The sequence below is a fragment of the Manihot esculenta genome, chromosome 15 (genome assembly GCF_001659605.2).
Source record: "Manihot esculenta cultivar AM560-2 chromosome 15, M.esculenta_v8, whole genome shotgun sequence".
NCBI classification, from domain to species: Eukaryota; Viridiplantae; Streptophyta; class Magnoliopsida; order Malpighiales; family Euphorbiaceae; genus Manihot; species Manihot esculenta.
In genome coordinates this window covers 11,822,467-11,843,731 of record NC_035175.2, presented here as the reverse complement: position 1 = coordinate 11,843,731, position 21,265 = coordinate 11,822,467, and the positions used below count along the sequence as shown (strand labels likewise).

Sequence of the window (21,265 nt, the reverse complement as noted above, 5' to 3'; positions counted from 1 at the left end):
TTTTCTCACCTGCCATTTTTCTGAATTTTAAGAATTTTACGAGCATCACATAGATTTATTGACTTTTTTTTTAATTTTAAAAGGTATGTAGGACAGAAAAACAAAACCTTTGTACAAATTCATATTCATATCATTTTTTTTCCTTTAACAATAACGATGAAATTTGAAAGTTAATGGTAAATGCAATTTGGTCCTTAAAGTTTTATTTGATTAATAAGTTTAATCATTTTTACTGTATTTTTAAAAATTTACAGTTTAGTTATTAACAATTGAAAAATTATAATTTAATTTCTACCATTATAATTAGAGATAATTTGATGTTAATTTTTATAAAAATAACTAAAATACTCTTAATTTCTATTATTTGAATTAGAAAAAGTTAAAAAGACTAAACTAAATGTTTAACTTTATTGAATATTGTAAAGTTGGGTTTATGATAAGGATCAAGCTCGATCAAGTTTATCATCTTTGTCCATATAATCGAAAGGTAATCAATTTCTTTCGATTCCGTCGACTTTCATAACAAGTATTCATTCCGTGAGTCGATGATACTATTTCATGTAGGCATCATTAATGATGAGACACTACAATGAAGGACGTGTGAGTATTAAAATTAATGATATTGCGAAGGCATGTACGATTTATAAAAATTGCACTACAATCCTCTCTGGTGACTTCGAAGTAACTAAATTTAGCATGCAATCATCATGTACGGCCTCTATATCTGTGGATCAATGCTAGGCCTTTTTATAGTGGCTGCAGTGTCGGACCAATTTTATAATATTTAATAAATTAACAGTTTAATTTCTTTAATTTTTACTATGCGGCGGTAGAAACTAAGGGTATTTTGATATTTTTATAAAAATTAATGATAAGTTAACTCGAATCCTAACGATAAAAATTAAATTATAATTTTTTAATTATTGAGAACTAAATTATAAATTTTTAAAATATATAAATTAAAATAGATATTTTATCAAAATAGAGAAGCTAAACTGCAGTTTATTTATATATTTTTTTATTATTTGTTAAAGCCATATTTGATATATTGAAATTTGATATTGCCATATTGGTCAAATTTTAATGGATCCATCCATCCAAACCCGGGCCGGTCAATATACCGGTAGGCTTATGGGCTATAAAAATGGACAGGAAAATAGCCGTTGAAATTTGAATCCGAGACATAATAATATTTCCTTATAAATTTAAAATTATGTTGCTTGACCAAAAAGCCCCCCCCATTTCAAATCCCAAAACCGCGACACCCTCATCTCTCCATTCATTTTCAAATCTATTTTCAATCTCGACCGTCCATTCCTACACAAACCTTTTGTTTCGAGCTTAAGCGCAGTTTGAAATCAAACACGCACAGAGAAGAGGAGCAGAAAAATAGTGATGCTTTAAGCTCAAAAACTAAGATCCACAGAGAGAGAGAGAGGGAGAGTGAGATCTTTACTCAAATTGAAATCCAATAATTACCCAGTTTTCATTTTTCAGATTTTCACTAAAATCCCAGAAAAACCCCAGCTGAAATAAGCTGTATTTGGGAAAAGGAACAATTTCAGTCACTCGAAATCTGCCGATTCTGTTCTTCAATAGCAGTTTCAGGTATGAGTCTTCAGTTTTCTATTCGCTTTCTGTAGTTAAAAGAATGCAGAATATTCATTTAGCTGTTGAATTTAGGAAACTGTTATTTGAAATGATTTTTATTTCCTGTATCAGGATGTTGAGAGATTTGAAATTCCTGCGCCGAAATTCGGGCAAGCAGAGTGAGGAAATCGAGAATGTGCCTGTAAATCCTAGAGATTCATTAGCGAGTCAAACCAGCGCTGACTCCTCTAGGCCTCCTTTGAATACGATTCAAGACCCAGCTCCAATTTTCCACCCTCCTAACCCTAAATTTGAACAAGAAGCAGCAAAGAGTAAAAGTAAAATTGATAGAACACCAACCAAGCCCAAACCCAAAAACTCTGATTCCACTTTGCCTCTCCGTACGCCAGATAAACATGGAGGAGCGGCATTTCATGCGAAAAAACGATTCGGGTGGGCTCAGAGGAATGAGCTTAGCTCGATTCCGAGTGAAGCTTGTGATGAATTGAGACCTGATATGAACAACTATCCAGTGCAGCCGAGTCGTGGGAGCTTGCCCAACATGACTCCAAGGTCTACTAGGACGATGGGGAGGCCTACTCCCAGTCATTCTGAGACTAATTCCACGCAAAGCACACCAACCAAGAGTGTTTCTAAGCCTCCGAGTTCAGGGTGTAGGAGTAAGTTTGATGGGGGTGTTGGAGGAGGGCGTGCGGGAAACTTTGCTGCATTGTATAGGGGGGTTCCGGTTACTGGAGGTTCGAGTAGTACTGTTGTTAATACTGTTGAAGTCCCCCATTTTGATCTGAAGGAGGATCCATCATTTTGGATGGATCACAACGTACAGGTGTTTTCATTTTTTTTTTTTTTTTTGCTTTGATTAAGGCGTTTGTTTCCTTTCATATGCTTGAATAGCACCTAGAATTAGTTAGACAATTTTACAAAAGACAAATGTTGTTAACTTCTTATTGTGAGAACTGAGGCAATAACAGTGTAGGTGTCAATTTTGCAATCCTTGCTCAATATTTTGACTTTACTAGGGCCTAGTTTATAGACAAGGTGAATACTGAAGAGTGTTTTGAAGAGATGAAGGATTCTGTTTACTAGTGTAGAGATTGCTAATGATGTTTCAAAGATTAAATTTTAAATTGGGTGGAATTTTGTAATTTTGCTCCATATTTTTTGCAAGTTGTGCTAAATTTGACGAATTTATCTAGGTGCTCATCCGCGTGCGCCCGCTTAATAGCATGGAGAAGAGTATGCATGGTTACAACAGGTGCTTGAAGCAAGAAAGTGCTCAAAGTATCACTTGGATTGGACAACCAGAAACTCGCTTCACGTTTGACCACGTATCCTGTGAAACAGTAGATCAGGTCTGCTTACAAAGAAAAACAAAGTTAATTTTACCACACACACACATTTTATAAGTTAAAATAGTGTTATAACATTGTCATTTGCACTTTTTCAGGAAATGCTTTTTAGGATGGCAGGTCTTCCCATGGTGGAGAATTGCTTGTCCGGCTACAATAGCTGTATGTTTGCATATGGTCAGGTAATCAGAATTCTTTTGATACCACGGATGTGGTTCTTCTACTTGCTTTTACGCCAATGACGGAGCCAAAACCAAAAATTAAGGGAGGCCAATATAAAATTTAGCATATATTTATAAATATGTACAATTTTTTCCATACAAGTATATAGGTAAAGTAAATTTAGCATGTATGTAAATTTAGCACCGTCAGAGTTTTCCACATTGCAAAGTAACTGCCACTATGTTGGGCTACAAATAAGCATGACGGCATGGAAATGATAGCTTGCTTAGAACTTTCTTTTTAAATCTATTCACCTAATTTGTTCTTTTATGTAATTTTATAAACCACCACTCACCACAGTAGCCCCCATTGGTCTTTGTTTAAATAGTGATAGAATGGAATATTTATAGAATCCCGGATCAAACCTTATTTCATGGTATTTACCTCTTTCTTATTCTTAAGCAAGTCCTGGAGAGAACTTAATTGATCCATGATTTATGTATCAGTTGTTAAGAATGTAGTCCTATAATAACTGGGGATACCCTTGAGCATTCTTCAGTGCATTTTGTTTCTTTTTATTTTTTTCCTATGAGAGAAAGAGAGAGAGCTTTCTCCTTCATGGATTAGAGTGGAGAATCTATTTGTTATTCAACCTTAGCAACCTTAACAACTTGAAAAAATAGTTTTACCTGAACAGTTTCCATCTTTGGCATATAGATTCCAACGTTCCCTACAATTAAAAGAGCTACAAATAAATGATGTAGCATACATCCTTTAATAACGTCCCCATACAATTATATATCAAACATAAATTAACAAGAGGTAGTTTGATTGTGCAGACAGGAAGTGGGAAGACATACACAATGCTGGGTGAAATTGATGATTTAGAAGTCAAACCCAGCCAACATCGTGGAATGATACCAAGGATATTTGAATTCTTGTTTGCAAGAATTCAAGCTGTACGTAACGCTTTGCCTGATCTTGCCGGTTGACCTTTTGACACATGCATATAAGCATATATTTTTTAAACCTTATACTTTATAGAAATAATTAACTGTGCAATGTAAAAAGTTCTTAGGTGTAGGTTGAAGCATAGATATTCTATGATGCCTTTTCTTCTTACATGTGTAACTTACTTCATTTATTCAGGAGGAAGAAAGTCGTAGGGATGAAAGACTAAAATACAGTTGCAAGTGCTCTTTCTTAGAGATTTACAATGAACAAATTACCGATCTCCTTGATCCCTCATCTACCAATTTGCTTGTGAGTTTGATTATTTTGAAATGATTTATGTTTGAAATGCTTTGAGATATTTTTAGTTGTCATTTTTTGTTTTGTACTTTGTAGCTGAGGGAGGATGTTAAGCAGGGTGTCTATGTAGAAAATCTCTCGGAATTTGAAGTTCAAACAGTGAGCGACATTTTGAAGATATTGACTGAGGTTACCAGTCTTTTATGTTTTCCCATTTTTATCACTATTTCTCTCTCCTTCCCCCTTGTTCACATGCATGTGTCCACTTGCGTTGATGTGCTTGATAAGCAAAAACCTTTTTGCACCTAGGGTTCTGTAAATAGGAAAGTTGCGGCAACAAACATGAACAGAGAGAGCAGTCGGTCACACAGTGTTTTTACATGTGCAATTGAGAGCAGGTGGGAAAAAGATTCCACAACTAACCTAAGGTTTGCTAGATTGAACTTAGTTGATCTTGCGGGTTCAGAAAGGTAATCATGTTGATTTCAAGTTCTAAAGTTTGCTGAATTACCCATACCCATCATATTTGATGTTATTCCTGAATCATGGCCTAATTATTATCAACTGTAGGCAGAAAAGTTCAGGTGCTGAAGGTGAGCGTCTAAAGGAAGCTGCAAACATAAACAAATCCTTGTCCACATTAGGGTATTGCAACCCTCTGTTGGTGCCTTTCAGTCTCTTTTCTTTTCTTTTTGGCTGAATGTTTTTATTTCAATATAATGGATGCAAACTCTCCTTTGCAGTCATGTAATTATGATTCTAGTAGATGTGGCAAACGGGAAACCAAAGCATGTTCCTTATAGGGATTCAAGGTTGACCTTCCTTCTTCAGGTTAATTCTTATCATGCTACTGTATCTTCTTTCAATATTGACTTTTAAGTCATGATGTAACATATGATACATAATATAATTCAGGACTCTCTCGGTGGAAACTCAAAAACAATGATCATTGCCAATGTCAGCCCTTCTATCTGGTTGGTTCACCTGTTTGAAACTGCTTTCCTATTGTTTCAGTTTTCCGAATGCTCGTAAAGTTAATAAGGCTTTCTTTCTTTAATTTCTACCTTTTGCAGCTGTGCAGCTGAAACATTAAACACTTTAAAGTTTGCTCAGAGAGCAAAACTTATACAGAACAATGTAAGCTTGTTTCTGTATAAATGTACTATGGTTGACTTTCTCCGGGGCATTGATCAGTTTCACTAATTTATGAATCTCTTATGGTATATAGGCCGTGGTGAATGAAGATTCCACTGGGGATGTCACTGCACTACAGCATCAAATACGGCTTCTAAAGGTGTGATATTAAATCTGACAACTTATTAATCATATTTTTTTGATAACTTGTACTAAAACTACTGGGTCTTTCGCGGAAAAGGAGGAGCTCTCTCTTCTGAAACGTCAAAATGTCTTCAGATCTTTGTCATTTGGTTCAACTATCAAAGATATGACTCAAGAACAAGATACTGCTTGCTCTAAGGACTTGTATGAAACAGAACAACAGCATGTTGATGGTTCACTTGCATTTGAATCAAAAGGCATCATTAGAATGTCTACTAAGCAGGTATACTTGGTCATTTTGGCCTATGATGTTTCAGTAATATAGTGTTATTATGGCAATTGTATCAAAATAGGTCTAATTTCTTTGGAGCTGATAAAGATTATAATCAAGTTAGTCATTTAATTAGAAAGTCACTGTTGCTTAGGTGACATGTTGAGACGGAATTTTGTTTTACCCACTGATGGTCATTTGAAGTGAAACCATGTGATTTGGTGTGTTATTTAGTTGTTGTCGAGATGTTTCCTATCCCTCGATGCTTGGTTGATTTGAAAACTATCAGATAGGATGCTGCATCTGATTTCCTCCATATATAATTTTTAGCTTTAGCATATATTTCAGTTGCTAAAATTGATGCCCAAACAGTTGAAGTCTTTGGAGACAACACTTGCTGGTGCATTGAGAAGAGAGCAAATGGCAGATACTTGCATCAAGAAACATGAAGCTGAAATTGAGCATTTGAACCGTTTGGTAAATTCTTTTGATATATTTTTGCATGAATGCCTCTTTTCCATTTGCTGGAACTGTAAGCTGAGTTATTTGGAGTTGACTGTCAGGTTCGTCAAAGAGAGGAAGAGACCAGGAGCACAAAAATGATGGTCAGATTTCGAGAAGACAAAATTCAAAGAATGGAGTCACTTCTTGGTGGTTCGTTCCCTCAAGATACTTATTTGCTTGAAGAGAACAAAGCCCTCCACGAAGAGATCCAGTTGCTTCAAGCTAAAGTAGATAAAAACCCTGAAGTAACTCGCTTTGCATTGGAGAATATAAGGCTTTTAGACCAACTTAGAAGGTTTCTTTTTGTTTTTCATTGCATCAAATTGTGGTCCAAGACATTACATGTTCTACTAAGTTTCAACTCTTCCCCTAACAGATTTCAAGAATTCTATGAGGAAGGGGAGAGGGAGATACTACTGGATGAAGTATCCAAACTTCGGGAACAGGTTTTCGTGGAATTGGATGCAAAATCAAAATTTAGTTTTGTTGTATTTGTTGTATGGAACTAGTGAAATTAAAATACCACCTTTTGCAGCTGCTTCATTATCTTGATGGGAAATCTACATGGCAAAACCATCCACAAGTCGACAGCCAACCTCAGGTTTATTTTTTGTTGCTTTAATGAATCTTCTGAATTTCCTATCTCAACATACCCTAGTTGATGTCTGAAGGACCACAAATGGCTTTGCAGCTTATACTTTTGTTGCTTTCTCTTTTAACTCTTCTTTATGCAACTGATGAGTGCTAAGTTTTGATGTAATATTCGGTAGCTATATTTTATTTACTGGTTTGGATACTTTCTCCTTCATGGACAGGAACCTATGTACATCAGCAACCGAGACAATTCTCTCCATTTAGAGGTTGCTCACTGGTTTCTTAATAATAAATAGTAATTTCTTTCCTTCTTTGAAATTTTTATTACATCATTCACATGTAACTCTAACTTTCCTTCTTTTTTTCAGTTAAATAACACCCTCAATGAGTTAGAGGAGTGCAGGCGAAACTTAAATTCTTGCTTAGAGGAGAACCAAAAACTAAGTAGGTGAGAATTCTGCTCCTGTTTTCAAGTTCATCTCGATATTCTGTTGTGTAAGTTCATTTGAAATCTAGTTGTAGTGTGCATTCTCAATTCTTGGAGTGAGTTTGCCATTTCTGATGTACTTTTGTTTCCATCCAGAGAAATAAATGATCTGCAGTTTACATTAGATAATCTCAACTCTACCACCCAGGACAAAGATGGTAACATCAAAAGCATTAAGGTACCTTTGAGTTTTGGAATATGTAAATTCATGAAAAGATGTGTAACATTGTCTAGTGTCACTAAATTTGACAAGTAGGACAATTGCTAATCATATGTATGTCAGTATGCATGTATATGCACTTGGCTATTTTTTTGGTTTGTCCTGGGTCATGCATATCTTGAAACCTGTTCGTCATTTTCAGGATTTTCAGGATCCCTCAAAAGCTCTAGCTTCTGAAATTGAGATACTTAAGGGTGTTGAAAATGGGGTGGAGAGCATGCATGTTTTATCAGTGATGAAACATGCAGAAGAAATCTTGGATTTACAGCTGGAATTGGATATATTGAAGATTATCCTCAAAGAAGAGAGATCTATCCGTGGTGAAGTAGAAGAAAGGACAGTATGCTTGAGTAGAGAACTTGAACTGGCCGAAGAAAAGGTGCTGCTTTATAGCAAGCAATGTGGAGATGCAACTCATGAACTGAAAGAGGCAAAGTCAGTTGTTGAAGCCCTCGAGTCTGAACAAATACTGGCAATAAATGAGATGGAAGACCTGAAAAAATGTAACAACCGCTATGTGGAGCTTTTGCATGAAAAAGAGCTTGAAATAATGGAATTGAAGGAGCAACTTTCTAGAAGGGAATTAAGGGATCACCCATCTAATCAGTCAGAGGCAAAGAACTCCACTTTACAACTAAAATTGAAGAGGATGCAAGATTCCTTTGAGAAAGCCAAGAGACTGAATTTGTGGTATCAGAACAATCATGCTTTTAAGGCAAGCAATGAAGAAGAAATGGATGAAGTTTGTAGACAGGCAGAAGCTGAAACTGCTGAGGTTATTGTCTGTATGCAGGAAGAACTATCCATTCTTCAGCAGCAGGTCAATAATTGCCATTTGAAAGAGATGGAGTCCGATAAGTCTATGATGCTACTGGAAAATGAATTAAAGGAGCTGCATGGAAAGTTACACCTCTTAACTGAGGACAACAATGAGTTACATGGAAAGCTATTGGATAAAGATGGAGAACTGAGAAAATTATCTGCTGAATGGGAATTGTTGGCTGGTGAGATAGCAGAAATTCTTGCAGAGGGGCAGGAAGCACTTACAGATGCATCTGATCAGCTTGACCTTATATCCAGTACCTTTCCACATAAAAGGATTTGGATCTCTGAACAATTTGGTAGGTTAATTAGAATAATATCTGAAAAGGAGTTATTGATTGAAGAACTTGGTAAATGTTTGGAGGATGCAAACAATAAAAGAAGCGATGTGGAGTCCATGCTTAAGTCTTTGAGAGGAGCAGCACTGGTGATCAATGAAGCACATCAGCAGGAGTGCCATGAAAAGGAGAAAGAAAATTTTCTCTTGAAGTCTCTGCTAAAAGAGAAAACAACCACCATTGCAGAGCTAGAGGACAAGGTGAAGCTGGCACATCTTCATGCTAATAGATCATCAGTTTGTGCAACAGCTGCTTTTGTGATTGTGAACAGGCTTTCAGAACTGAATGTTAATAATGTTGATGAATTAAAGTACAAGGATTTACAACTTTGTGAATCAAGAGAGATTAATCAGAGGAAATGTGCCCTTCTAGATGATCAGGCTGCTGCGATTAAAGAGGCTGAGGAAGAGATTGAGTCTTTGAGAATGAAACAAGTGCAGTTGAAGGAAACATGTGCGCAACTAGAACAGAGACTCTTGGAAGAGGAGAATCGTGCTAATTTGTTGGAGCAAAAGCTTGAAGAAGAAGAGAATGAAATTTTGAAGACAAGAGAGAAACTAACTGAGCTGAAAACTGGTGTATCCTCACTCATGTCATGCATGAGCATCCCTTTGCAGCATGACGGAAGTTCTGATACAAATGTAGCTTGTCCACCTCTTGACAGCAGTAATGGACGGGTAAGCTAATGATGTTGCTTTCCTTTCAGTTGGTGCTATTTTATGTTCAGTTTTATATCTCAGTTGTCTGTAAAGGAAGGGAGTTAAAGCCTTAGAGGTTTAATTGCTATATCTGGATGTTGTTGCAGACAGATGGTGGAGTGGACCTAAGAGCTCATCTCCCTGAGTGTTCTGTTGGAAAAGGATCCTGTTATAGAAAATCTGAGATTTTCAGGACTTCCAAGGATGTATCTGGACGGGATGTTACCATTATTCTCCTCAAAAAGGAAATAGAGACTGCCCTTGAAAGCTTGCAAGAGGTTCAAGTGGAGATGGCTAAACTACATAGTGAGAAAGAAGAAATGCAGATATCTGAGAATCGAAAACAGGAGAGCTTAGAATGCTTCACAACTCTCATACTTGCAATTCAAGCAGATATGAGTAATTTTGAAAAGCAGTTTGAAATAAAGATGAATGCTGTTAATCATAAGTTACAGTCATTTGAACGGATTGTCCAAGAAGCTGGAACTTATTGGTGTCAAACAAAAGAGGTAATTTATTAGATTTTCTATATTTGTATCAAATTTCTACTGTAACTCATTGCTAGTTTGGGTTTCCTCAAGACAAATAAATCATCTCCACTTACTGATCTCTACTATCTATTAATGTGCTATCTACCTGAGTAAGAATATCAATGTTTAGATGATATGACAAAAGATATAATGACTGGAATTTCATGCAATTCTTTTCTTTTCTGCCTTTTCCCAGTATGATGACACAAATATAAATTGTCATGCATTTAGGTACTCATTTTATCCAAACTATCTCATCAGTTTCTATTCAATGATTCTTCTGCAGTTTCTTGAGATGGAAGTTGGTGATGCAAAGGTAGTTGCAGCCCAAAAGGCAGCGGAGGCTTCTTGCATTGTTGCTAAATTTGAAGAGGCCCAAGATACCATGAAAGAAGCTGATATCATGATCAACGAGCTGATAATAGCTAATGAAACAATGAAGCTAGATATGAAAAGGCTGAAAGAAATAGAAATTGCATTAACTAATGATAAGGATTTGCTAATTAATGAGGTTAATCAATTACAATCGCTCAATTCTCTCAAGGATCTGCAGGTTCAGGACCTTGAAAAGCAGTTTGGCTTAAACTTGATAGAAACAAGTGATCTGGTTGTGAAGCTGGAGGATATTATTGCAGAGTTCCAGACCACTTTCAAGGAAAATTTAAATTCTCTGGCATGCGATTTTCATTCCATTAAGGCTTTAGTTTTAGACTCAGGGAAGCTGGTGCGGTCATGGCTCGAAGATGTCTGGTCTGAGATAATTGTGAAGGATTGTGCAGTATCAGTGCTTCATCTCTGTCATATGGGCATTTTATTGGAAACAGTAACAGGGCTGAACACAGAAAATGGATTGCTTCAACATGGCTTGTGTGAATCAAACACTATCATAGCTGGCCTGAGAGAGCACAATTCTAAGTCAAACAGAGAGCTCCAAATGTGCCGAACTTTGAAGGGGAAATTATTGGCTGACATGAAGAACAGCTTTGACCGAATCTTGAGAAAAGAAGCAGAAACTGGGGAGCTTAGCACTAAGTTAACCACGTTTGAGAAAAAGATCTTTGATTTACAGTTGCAAGAGGAAATGATGCTACAAAGGTCTAACTATATGGGATCGCAGCTTTCTATTTTGATGAAGGATTTAGACTTCAGTAACAGAAACATTGCTGAATCCCTTTTTAATCAAGAGGTAATGCTGAAAGAGAAAGAGGAACTTCTAAATTCTCAGGCTGAGATATTTATGATAGAGTTGTGCTCAAAAGACATGGAGTCACTTGTCTTGGCATCACATGTAAAAGAGATGTTTATCGAGAAAGATATAACTGAGAGAAAGCACATCAGTTGTGGTTCTGACCTTGAGCTTTTGAAGAAAGAGATGATTTTTTCAATGGTGGATGGAAATTTGAAAGATCAAGTTCTATTGGCCAAGGATGCTGAGGTTTCTCTTCTACAAAATGAAGTTGAAGAAGCACAAAAGGAGGCTCGGTATCTATTGTCAAGGCTGAACCAAAGCCATTTAAGAGCTGTGGAGATGGATGAGGCAGCCAGGGCTCTTGAAGGGGAATTGGATGAAGTTATGGAAACCAATGTGAGACTGCAAAGCCAGGTTGAGAAACTTGAAGTTGAATGTGAGAAACTGCTAAAGGATTTGAAGGCTAAAGAAACAGAATTGAATAGTTGTTCAAGTCATATTTCCATACTTGATCAACAAAATCAGAAGTTGCAGGGGGACATTTGCCTGTGGGAAACTTCGATGAGCACACTTCAAAGTGAACTGGACAATAAAGATGCAGAGCTCAGGAGAATGAATTGCCTGGAAGAGGAAAATGAGTCACTTAAAGGCGAGGTCTGGAAGTTGAAGATAGATAATAGCTTGTTTGTCAAGGATTTAGAGGAGAAGAGTTCTGAAATTGAATTGTCCTCGAGCCGTATAAGCATCTCAGATATGGAAAATCACAGATTACATGATAGAATTTTATCCTTGGAGACTCATATTGCTGGTCTAGAGACTGATCTGGAGATCAAAAGTGCTAAGGTGAATGAACTCCTGCATTCCCAGTCCATTGTCATGGAAGATTTAAGCTCAAAGGGTCAGGATTTGCAAATATTTGTAAAAAAAGTCAACACATTGAAGAATGATAACATTCTTTGGAAAAATGAACTTACATCACACAAGAAAGCTATGCTGGACGCCCTGACCTCATCAAGCTTTAATACTGTGAAGTGTGTTGATTCACTGGACAATGTGGATGTTACTTCTCATAAGTTATTTAATTTACTGGAGAAAGAATACAATACAGTTGTAGAAAAACTGTTCCATGAGATATGTGAAGCTACAGAGAGCACATTCAAGTTCATAAAAGAAATTGAGTCTTTGGAGTGTCATGCCAAAGAGCTGGTGTCTGACAACACCGGTCTCCAGGCTGAGCTATTAAGGAAGGATGACATTTTGAAGGGTTTGTTATTTGATTTGAGCCTGTTACAAGAGTCTGCATCTAATACTAAGGACCAAAAGGATAAGATTGAGGAAATGATGGCCTCCTTGGAAGCTTTGGATGATGAGCTTGTTTTGAAGTCTGGTGATCTTGTTGAGGCTGTTGCTCATAGTCAGATGCTTGAAAGTCAGTTGCAGGAGAAGATGAGCATTATTTCTGCTCTTGAGTTGGATTTTGCAAAGGAGCACGAGTCTCTAAAATTGTGTTCTCGTGAAAATCTGGAGCTGAGAGCTCAAATAGAAGAAGCATTAGGTGCAAAAAATTCTCTTGAGGAGGAGTTAACAGAGAGAAAGAATTTGACTGAAAGCTTGGAAATGGAACTCTCGAAAATGGGTAATGCTCTTGGACAAATGAATAGTACAATTGAATCTTTAAGAAACAACTTAGATGATCTTACTAATGAGAGAGACCAGCTTCACACGGAGATGCATAATTTGAAAGAACAGCTTGAAAAGGCAGAGGCTTGGGCAGAAGAAAATGAAGCTATTGCACTGGAAGCCCAACAGGTAATTCTAATAAGTTACTTCATAAAACTCTGAGCAGCTTACTGCCATAGGCACTTGAATAGAACTAGTCTGCCTCATATCCTAAAAGCATAAGTTCCATGTTTCTGGTTCACGAATATTTGGGGTTTATGTTGAAAGGACCTAAAATTCTCATAAAACTCTGAGCAGCTTACTGCCATAGGCACTTGAATAGAACTAGTCTGCCTCATATCCTAAAAGCATAAGTTCCATGTTTCTGGTTCACGAATATTTGGGGTTTATGTTGAAAGGACCTAAAATTCTCATTTCTTTCTTTGTTTTTTTCCCCTAATTCTATCTTATTTAACTTCTATGCCAGATAGCTGAATCTAAGAAAGTCTATGCTGAAGAAAAGGAAGTGGAGGTAAAGCTGCTAGAGAGGTCCGTTGAAGAGCTAGAATGTACTATAAATGTACTGGAAAGCAAGGTTTGATTTGTGAACTCTGATTAAGGGCATAAATTTTTATAATCACTCTGTCTTAGGTATCCACATTTGTTATATTGATTTTCTTTAAGGAATTTCTGCACTCCAGTCAAAACATGTACTTATTTTTTTATCACCATTCTTATGCACTGTCTCTTGTTAGTTTGAAATTCTTAATGGAGAAACTGAAAGACAAAGATTGCAAAGAGAAGAGCTAGAAGTGGAGCTTCATGCTGTAAATCATCAGATGCAGAAGATTAAAAGTGCTGACACTGACATTAAAAGGTTTAGGTCACTTGTCTAGATTTATATGTTTCATTTGCAGTTTTGTTCCTTAGTTGCTAAAAGTTGTTTCCAATAACAGTATAAAGTATTGTTTCATCTATAGGCATTTGGATGAGAAGGCGAAAGGCCTAGAAGAAGCCCTGAAACAAATACAAATTCTCGAGAGGGATATTGCTGAGAAAGATGCAGAGGTGAGGTTTTTTGTCCTACTATAACTATTTTAATTTTGTCCTATGCATATGATGATTAAACCAAGTTTGATAATCAACCCAGTGTTCTCTATGAGGTGTAAAGTTTTTCCCTTTTTTACCATGCATCAGATTGCTCAATGCAAGGCACATATTTCTGAGTTAAATTTACATGCAGAAGCCCAGGCTACTGAATACAAGGAGAAGGTAGGTCAGGATTTAAATTGTATACTGTTTTCTTCTGTCTATAAGTTTGTGAACTAGCAAATTTTGAAACAGTTCAAGGCCTTGGAAGCAATGACTGAGCAAGTAAAACCTGAAGGCCATTTCTCCCACATTGCAAATTCTTCATCGAACAAATTCGAGAAAAATGCTGCCAAGTCCAGGGGTTCTGGTTCCCCTTTCAAATGCATTGGTTTGGGATTGGTGCAACAAATAAAATCTGAGAGGGATGAGGAGCTTGCAGCTGCTAGGTTGCATATTGAAGAGCTAGAATCCCTAGCAGTAAGTCGACAGAAAGAGGTAGGATTTGCCAATCCAAACGTAATTTCAAATTACAACGTCCATATTACTAAATGTGATTGTTTGTTTCCTAGATATTTGCATTGAATGCAAGATTAGCTGCTGCGGAGAGCATGACCCATGATGTCATTCGAGATTTATTGGGAGTGAAATTGGATATGACAAATTATGTGGTAAATTTACACGACTCGAAATGTCTTTAATTATTCCATAGCCATCAGGATGTTTTTATGTATGAAATTTACATTGTTCAGCACATTCTTTTATCATTTCTAGATATTACTTTGTTCACGCGTGTGTGTTTCTGTTTGTAGAATCAAGGGTTTGTGTCACCATCCAGCTCTGAATACTATAAAATCTTGTCGCAAAAGATAAAACCATGTCTGATATTTGAACAAGGATAAAGGAAAAGATAAATGAACAAAGGTTTTTGTGTGGTTCATTATTCGGTGATGTGAATCCCATAATAACTGTTCAATAACCACCATGATTGTGTATGTTTTTGTGTAGACTGTCAAATCAAGGCTGTGTTATCATAATTTCTCACATTCAGCTTCAAATACTGCAACCTACATAAAACCATTTCATAGATTTGAACAAGGAAAGAAAATGGATAACATAAATAGAAAGAAAAATTTTTTTGTGGGCCTCTCTATCTAAATTTCCCTTTTGTGTTAATCACAGTCACTGTTGGATAATCAGCAACTGCAGAAGATAGCAGAAAAAGCTCAATTTAATAGCTTAGAATCTCAATCCAAGGTATTCTTTGCTTGGTGATGTGGATTTAGGATAATTATTATATGCTTTATCTTAGTTGTGACCCTTGGCCAAGCAGGAGCAGCAGGAGATCATGAAGCTCAAACAGCAGCTTAATGAATTTATTGAGGAGAGGCGAGGGTAAGCATGTCTTGCTTCAAAATAATGACTTACCTCCTGACCCTCACACCCTTTACTGCCGGAAAAAAAAAAGGAACCAAAAAAGTCTGCAGCCTGTTTATGAATTTTCAACTTTTCTTCCCAGATGGCTAGAAGAAATTGACAGGAGGCAGGCTGAGATGGTTGCAGCACAAATAGCACTGGAAAAGCTTCGGCAACGAGATCAGTTTCTTCAAGCCGAAAATGAAATGTTGAAGGTTAAAATTTTACCCTATGGCATGGAATATTCTTTTGAAGTGCATTTGATGGAATTAATCCTCATATTAAAGGAGATCTCTATTTTCTTTGCCTCCTTTTAATGGTATTTTCTCTTTAATTGCATCAAACCATCCAGATGGAGAATGTAAATAACAAGAAGAGGGTGATGCAACTTGAAGGTGAGGTAAAGAAGCTGTCTGGCCAGCAAAACCTCCAGCAACGCATTCATCATCATGCAAAAATTAAGGCAAGATAGAATCAATGGCAATTTGAAATTTTTTTGAACCATAATGAATTCTGGCACAGTATTACTTTTGCAAATATCTGTTGTTTTTTTCTCGTTATTCCCTTCTTCCAAATGAATCTGAAGTGGGCCCCTTATGATTCAATAGGAGGAGAACAATTTGCTAAAACGTCAGAGTGAAGATCTTAGTGCTAAGCTGCAACGTACAGAGATCATCCTTTCACGGGTGAAAGAAGAGCTTGCACATTATCGTGCTTCCACCGGAAAAAGTCCCCATATAAATTTTGACAAGGAACAACAATTGATAAGCAAACTGAAGGTTAGTTCAAAGAGAACCTTTTTGTTTTATTTTGATCAATATTATCTAAAGTCGATTGCTAATCATAAGCAAGTCTTCTACAGGAAACTGAGGATGACAGGGTGCAAATAGCACAGAAGTTGGTAGGCTTGTGTACCAGCATTTTGAAAGTAAGTGCTTGAATTAGCAACTTGGTCTTTATTTTCACTCCAAAACAGGAAGTATTTCTGACATTATTGAAACATCCAGGCAGCAGGAATAACTAAACCTGCGGCCAATCTAAGCCCTGCGGCTGCTGAAGAGGCACTTGAGCAGATGAAAAGTAGACTTGCTTCGCTGGAAAGAGAATGCCAAGATTTGACATTCAAGGTAAATATACAAAGAGAATGCTGCTCCTGTTTCTATTACATGTAGCTCAGAATTAACGAAGTTCCAAACTTTATTACAGAACAAAATCACCAATGAAAGAGCAAGGCTGTCTGAGCTAATGCCTCAAAGATCACCAATAAACTCATTAACTGATGAGAACTGTAAAACTCCGGGAAGGGGCCAAACTCATTTTCTTTCTGCTTTAGACAGATAGAACTAGCTGCCTGCAAAAGGAGGTGTATCAGATTCTTTGCTAACTTCCTGGTTCTTTTACTTCTGATTCTTCCTGGAAATGTATATCAATCTTTTCCCCCCTTTTGTTGTACTATTCTGTATTTCCTTGTAAATAACTAAATGTATAATTCAATGGAAATTGAAATTGCCATCTTTTTGAATATTCTGTGCACTCTACACTGAGCTTGATTGTCTTTAATTCGGACCTCATCAAATGCTCTAGTATGTTTAACATTACATATCTCAAGTTTAATTCAAACATAATTTATATTTAAAAATTTTACATGAAAAGATCATAAAACAGGAATTATAAAATAAACTCAGATAACATAACATATCCATAGTACCAGGGGCCTATAATGGGCAACCCTGGTTTTTTTTTTTTTACATAGTGCTATTGGTATAGAATGGGCAAGTCCTAATATTTCCATATCTATCATAATATATCATAACATACTCGAAGGCTAGTGGGTCAAACAACATTCATCCATAACAATAATAAATTATGCAATGCATTATATTTGTGAATTCTAATGCAAAACACCCAAATCATATATATACATGGCATTCGTGATGCATGAGCATACTTAAAACATTTACTTTCTTTAAAATAATAATAATGTAGTTTAGTTCTACTCACTTTTGGTTGACACACACCTAACCCTAAAGCAGTTATCCCACTACAAGCCTTTACGGTGAAAGATCGATTCTATACAGATGAACTTAAATGAAAGACCAAACATAACTTTTATAACTCTAAAACTACCCCAACATTCATCCATAACAATAATAAATTATGCAATGCATTATATTCGTGAATTCTAATACAAAGCACCCAAATCATATATATATATATGGCATTCGTGATGCATAAGCATGCTTAAACCATTTACTTTCTTTGAAATAATAATAATTTAGTTTAGTTCTACTCATTTTTGGTTGACACACACCTAACCCTAAAAGCAGTTATCCCACTACAAGCCTTTACGGTCTTCCAAATTCGATTCTATACAGATCAATTTTCCCTGTACCCGAGGTTGTGGAACCCGAGGCCTGAGCGCCTTCTTGCGACTCTCTCATGCCCTCTTCTAGCACACCTACTCCCAAACTTTCATCTCTTCTCTAAATATCCATCTCTGCTTCCCTCACAGCAACAGACATCCTTTTTGGATCCATTCCTCCTCTGATTACATCAAAAGACCTTTTAGGGTCCCTTGATGTTTCCCATCTGCTAGTCACGACTGTGCTCTCGACAGAGCAAGGGGAGAGGTATCCATACCCTCCGTCTCAGGTGGAACTCTAGTCGATCCCGCAGATCGACGAGTGCCTCGCATTCTGCTTCTGAAAAACGACATAAAACACATAAACATTACAATCTTATGGTTCATGTGGAAACACATGAACCCACATCATACATAGCATACCATTAATGTACATGCATATAGTCATGGCATTACACATCATCATCAAGACAGGACTCTACATCCTATCCTAGTGGACATGATTTTTCCTATTGTACTTGCCCTTCTAGAACATCTATGAGCCAGACACTCTCTAGGTCCGACCATATGAACCTAGGGTTTTGATACCACTCTGTAACGACTCGAAAACCGGACCGCTACCAGCGCTAGGATCCAGATCGACTTAAGGTCGCCGGAACCCGTAGCAAGCCTGCTATACATACTGTGTACCTGATAAAATCCCATACATGATCATACATTTCCATAAAAACTTTAATTTTTCATACACCAAGCTTGACCTGTGCATGCACCATAACTGAATACCTAAAAACCCTATACTAGAGCCCTCATCAAATGCTCTAGTTGGGTCAACATTTCATACATCAAGCTTGGTTCAACACATATCATCATTAAAAACATTTCATAAAGATCATGTACCAAAAGGGATTAACTATACATTAAGGCCAAGCATAATATTAATCCTCATTACATTATATTACATGTCATTTCATGTCCACTACTAATCTATTACATATACATAGCCTTTACCCTTGCTGACTTCCTGAGCTATCTCTGGCCCTGCAACCTGGGGGTTAGGGGAAAGGGGTGAGCTACTAAAGCCCAGTGAGCAGAACAGTAAAAACGGTTCATTAAACATATGCTTTCATGAAATGCATCACAACACAAACAATTCACATCACGGATGGACTGACCCAAAAATCCCTCTACTCTGTGCCCGGCCCTCGATGGAGCTCCTCAGAACTTCTATTACATAACATAAGCTGTGTGCCAGGGGCGTAGTGCAGGCCACACCTGGTCTTTCCTGTACTCTGTGCCAGGGGCATAGAATGGCAGCCCTGGTCTTTCATTACATAACATAATATCTAGAGGGCTAATGGGTCATCCTGTTGTCCATCCACATCAACAACTAATTATGCAATGCGGCATATTTGTGAGGTCTAATGCAACCAACCTATTACATATACATGATGCATGAACATGCTTAAAACATTTGATTTCTCGAAATAAAATATTAGTTTAGTTCTACTCACCTCTGGCTGACTCTGAACTAACTCTGAAGCAGCTATCTCACTGCTGATCACCTCGGTTCCTCAGGTCAGATCCTACACAGGTGGACTCAAATGAGGGACCAAACATACTCTATCATGACACTAAACATCTCCCCAAAAACCCCTTAAAACCTCACAAAACAAGCATAAAAAACCAACAAAGGAAGGTTGGACAGGGGACTTTCGGCGGCAGGTTCGGCGACCGAAGGTCCTTTCCAAATCTAAAAGTCATGCACTTTTGGAAGCAGGTTCGGCGGCTGAAGGTTCTCTCCAGATCCGAAAGTCAGGCACTTTCGGGGGCAGGTTCGGCGGCCGAAACCCCTTCACAAATCCGAAAGCCCAGCCTTCGGGGGCATGTTAAGCGGCCAAAAGGCTGCCTCCCATGCAGGTTCGGCAGCCGAACTTCACAGATCCGAAAGCCCAGCCTTCAGGGGCATGTTAGGCGGCCAAAAGGTTGCCTCCCATGCAGGTTCGGCGGCCGAACATGGTTTCGGCGGCCGAACCTGGTTCCCTTCGAACGGCAGGTCCGAATCTGTCACAAGCATTTCCAACTCCAAAACTCTCAAATCCTCACACCCAACCACTAAAAACATGCATACTCTCTCCCACAAGCATAAGGGGTAAAACTAACCTAAACCCCCCAACAAACATCAACACAAACAACACAGGCATGCATTCATCATAAAACCAACATAAACCCTAACATTTTACAACTAGCCTAAACATGCATCAAAACTCTCAACCCCTTCTTAAAACTTACTTAAAACATAAAAGAAGGTGAGGATCTACGCTTACCTCTTGAAGATCGAGAGGAGAGGTTATCCAAACTTGGAGATTGGGAGAAATCGAGCTCCGGGGGTCTCCAAGCTTCAAAACTTTGATCTTAGCTTAAAATCTTCAAAAACAAGATAGAAACTCATAAAAATCATGAGAGACTTGAAGGAGAAGCACAAGATCAACAAGGGGTGGCGGAGACTCATCTTGCCTTGAAATGGAGAGAGAAAACTCGCCCATTTTCGGACAGGGGGCCCTTTATAGGTGGCTGGCCAGACCACCTTTGGGGCCAAAAGTGTCTCCGCGTCCGCCCTATGTTCGGCGGCCGAACATGAGGTTCGGTGGCCGAACCTGGGTTTTTCCCTCAAGCTCTTTTCTTTTCAAAACTCAATTTCTTTCTTCTTTAAAACAATAAAAACATATAAAAACATTTTAGAAATCCTTTATTTTACCCTTCTAGAAGGCTCCGACATCCGAAAATTCCGGATTCCAATGGAGATTCTGCCGGAAGGTAGGAATTTCGATGCCGGGGTCTAGCCGGGTATTACACATATGTACTAAGTTTACCTAAACTTGCCTTTAATTTAATCTTTATGAGTAAACTTACCAAAGACATAAATTGTTGTATTTTCTTTTTTTTTCTGATCATTGTCTCATTTAGGTTCTTGTGACAAAATAGATTATTGGTAAAGGACATGTACCTAGGGGTCTCTATATTTTGGATGCATGGATGCCTCTATCTGTTGCCTGCTACAGTGTTGTTCTCCGTTTAAAGCACATTGTCAGTTGGAACATGCTTCTTTACCAGTTTTGAAGAAGCTATGCCCTCAATTTCATGAGATATCTTCACTGGAATGTGAGTCTCACTGGAATGTGAGTCATGTCATTTTGCAAAATATCATTGAAACTCTTTAAGTCCTAAAGTCAATAAACGAGCTGAGTCTACTTTTGAATTAATTCATTCAGATGTTTAGAGCCCATGTCCAGTTGAATCTAAGACTGAATTCAGATATTTTATCACTTTTGTAGATGATTAGATTTATTTTCTGAAGCATTGTTCAGAAGTATTTTCTCATTTTTCTGCCTTTCGTGTTGAAATCAAGACTCAATTTAATGTTTCTGTGCAAATTTT

General features: G+C 37.5%; 1 protein-coding gene across 2 annotated transcripts; it reads left to right on the top strand.

Moving 5' to 3' along the window:
* The first annotated feature begins 1,271 nt into the window (after positions 1-1,271).
* Positions 1,272-16,990, top strand: LOC110600783 (kinesin-like protein KIN-12D). Of its 2 annotated transcripts, XM_021737650.2 has the most exons (38): positions 1,280-1,608; positions 1,723-2,437; positions 2,808-2,963; positions 3,059-3,142; positions 3,962-4,081; positions 4,272-4,385; positions 4,470-4,562; positions 4,683-4,843; positions 4,944-5,018; positions 5,117-5,204; positions 5,289-5,347; positions 5,447-5,510; positions 5,602-5,667; positions 5,749-5,934; positions 6,295-6,399; positions 6,486-6,721; positions 6,803-6,872; positions 6,962-7,027; positions 7,242-7,286; positions 7,389-7,468; positions 7,604-7,685; positions 7,870-9,564; positions 9,693-10,094; positions 10,402-13,113; positions 13,451-13,558; positions 13,719-13,840; positions 13,944-14,031; positions 14,161-14,235; positions 14,308-14,550; positions 14,625-14,723; positions 15,235-15,309; positions 15,386-15,447; positions 15,572-15,683; positions 15,821-15,931; positions 16,077-16,247; positions 16,331-16,396; positions 16,476-16,595; positions 16,675-16,990. In XM_021737650.2, exons 2-38 carry the CDS (start codon positions 1,724-1,726, stop codon positions 16,807-16,809), a joined length of 9,060 nt encoding a protein of 3,019 aa, XP_021593342.1. In that variant the 5' UTR covers positions 1,280-1,608; position 1,723; the 3' UTR covers positions 16,810-16,990. The 2 variants fall into 2 exon arrangements, with proteins under 2 accessions (XP_043807116.1, XP_021593342.1); XM_043951181.1 differs by lacking the exons at positions 15,235-15,309; positions 15,572-15,683; positions 15,821-15,931; ... (2 more) ...; positions 16,476-16,595; positions 16,675-16,990 and having other exon boundaries at positions 1,272-1,608; positions 15,365-15,447.
* The last annotated feature ends 4,275 nt before the right edge of the window (positions 16,991-21,265 follow it).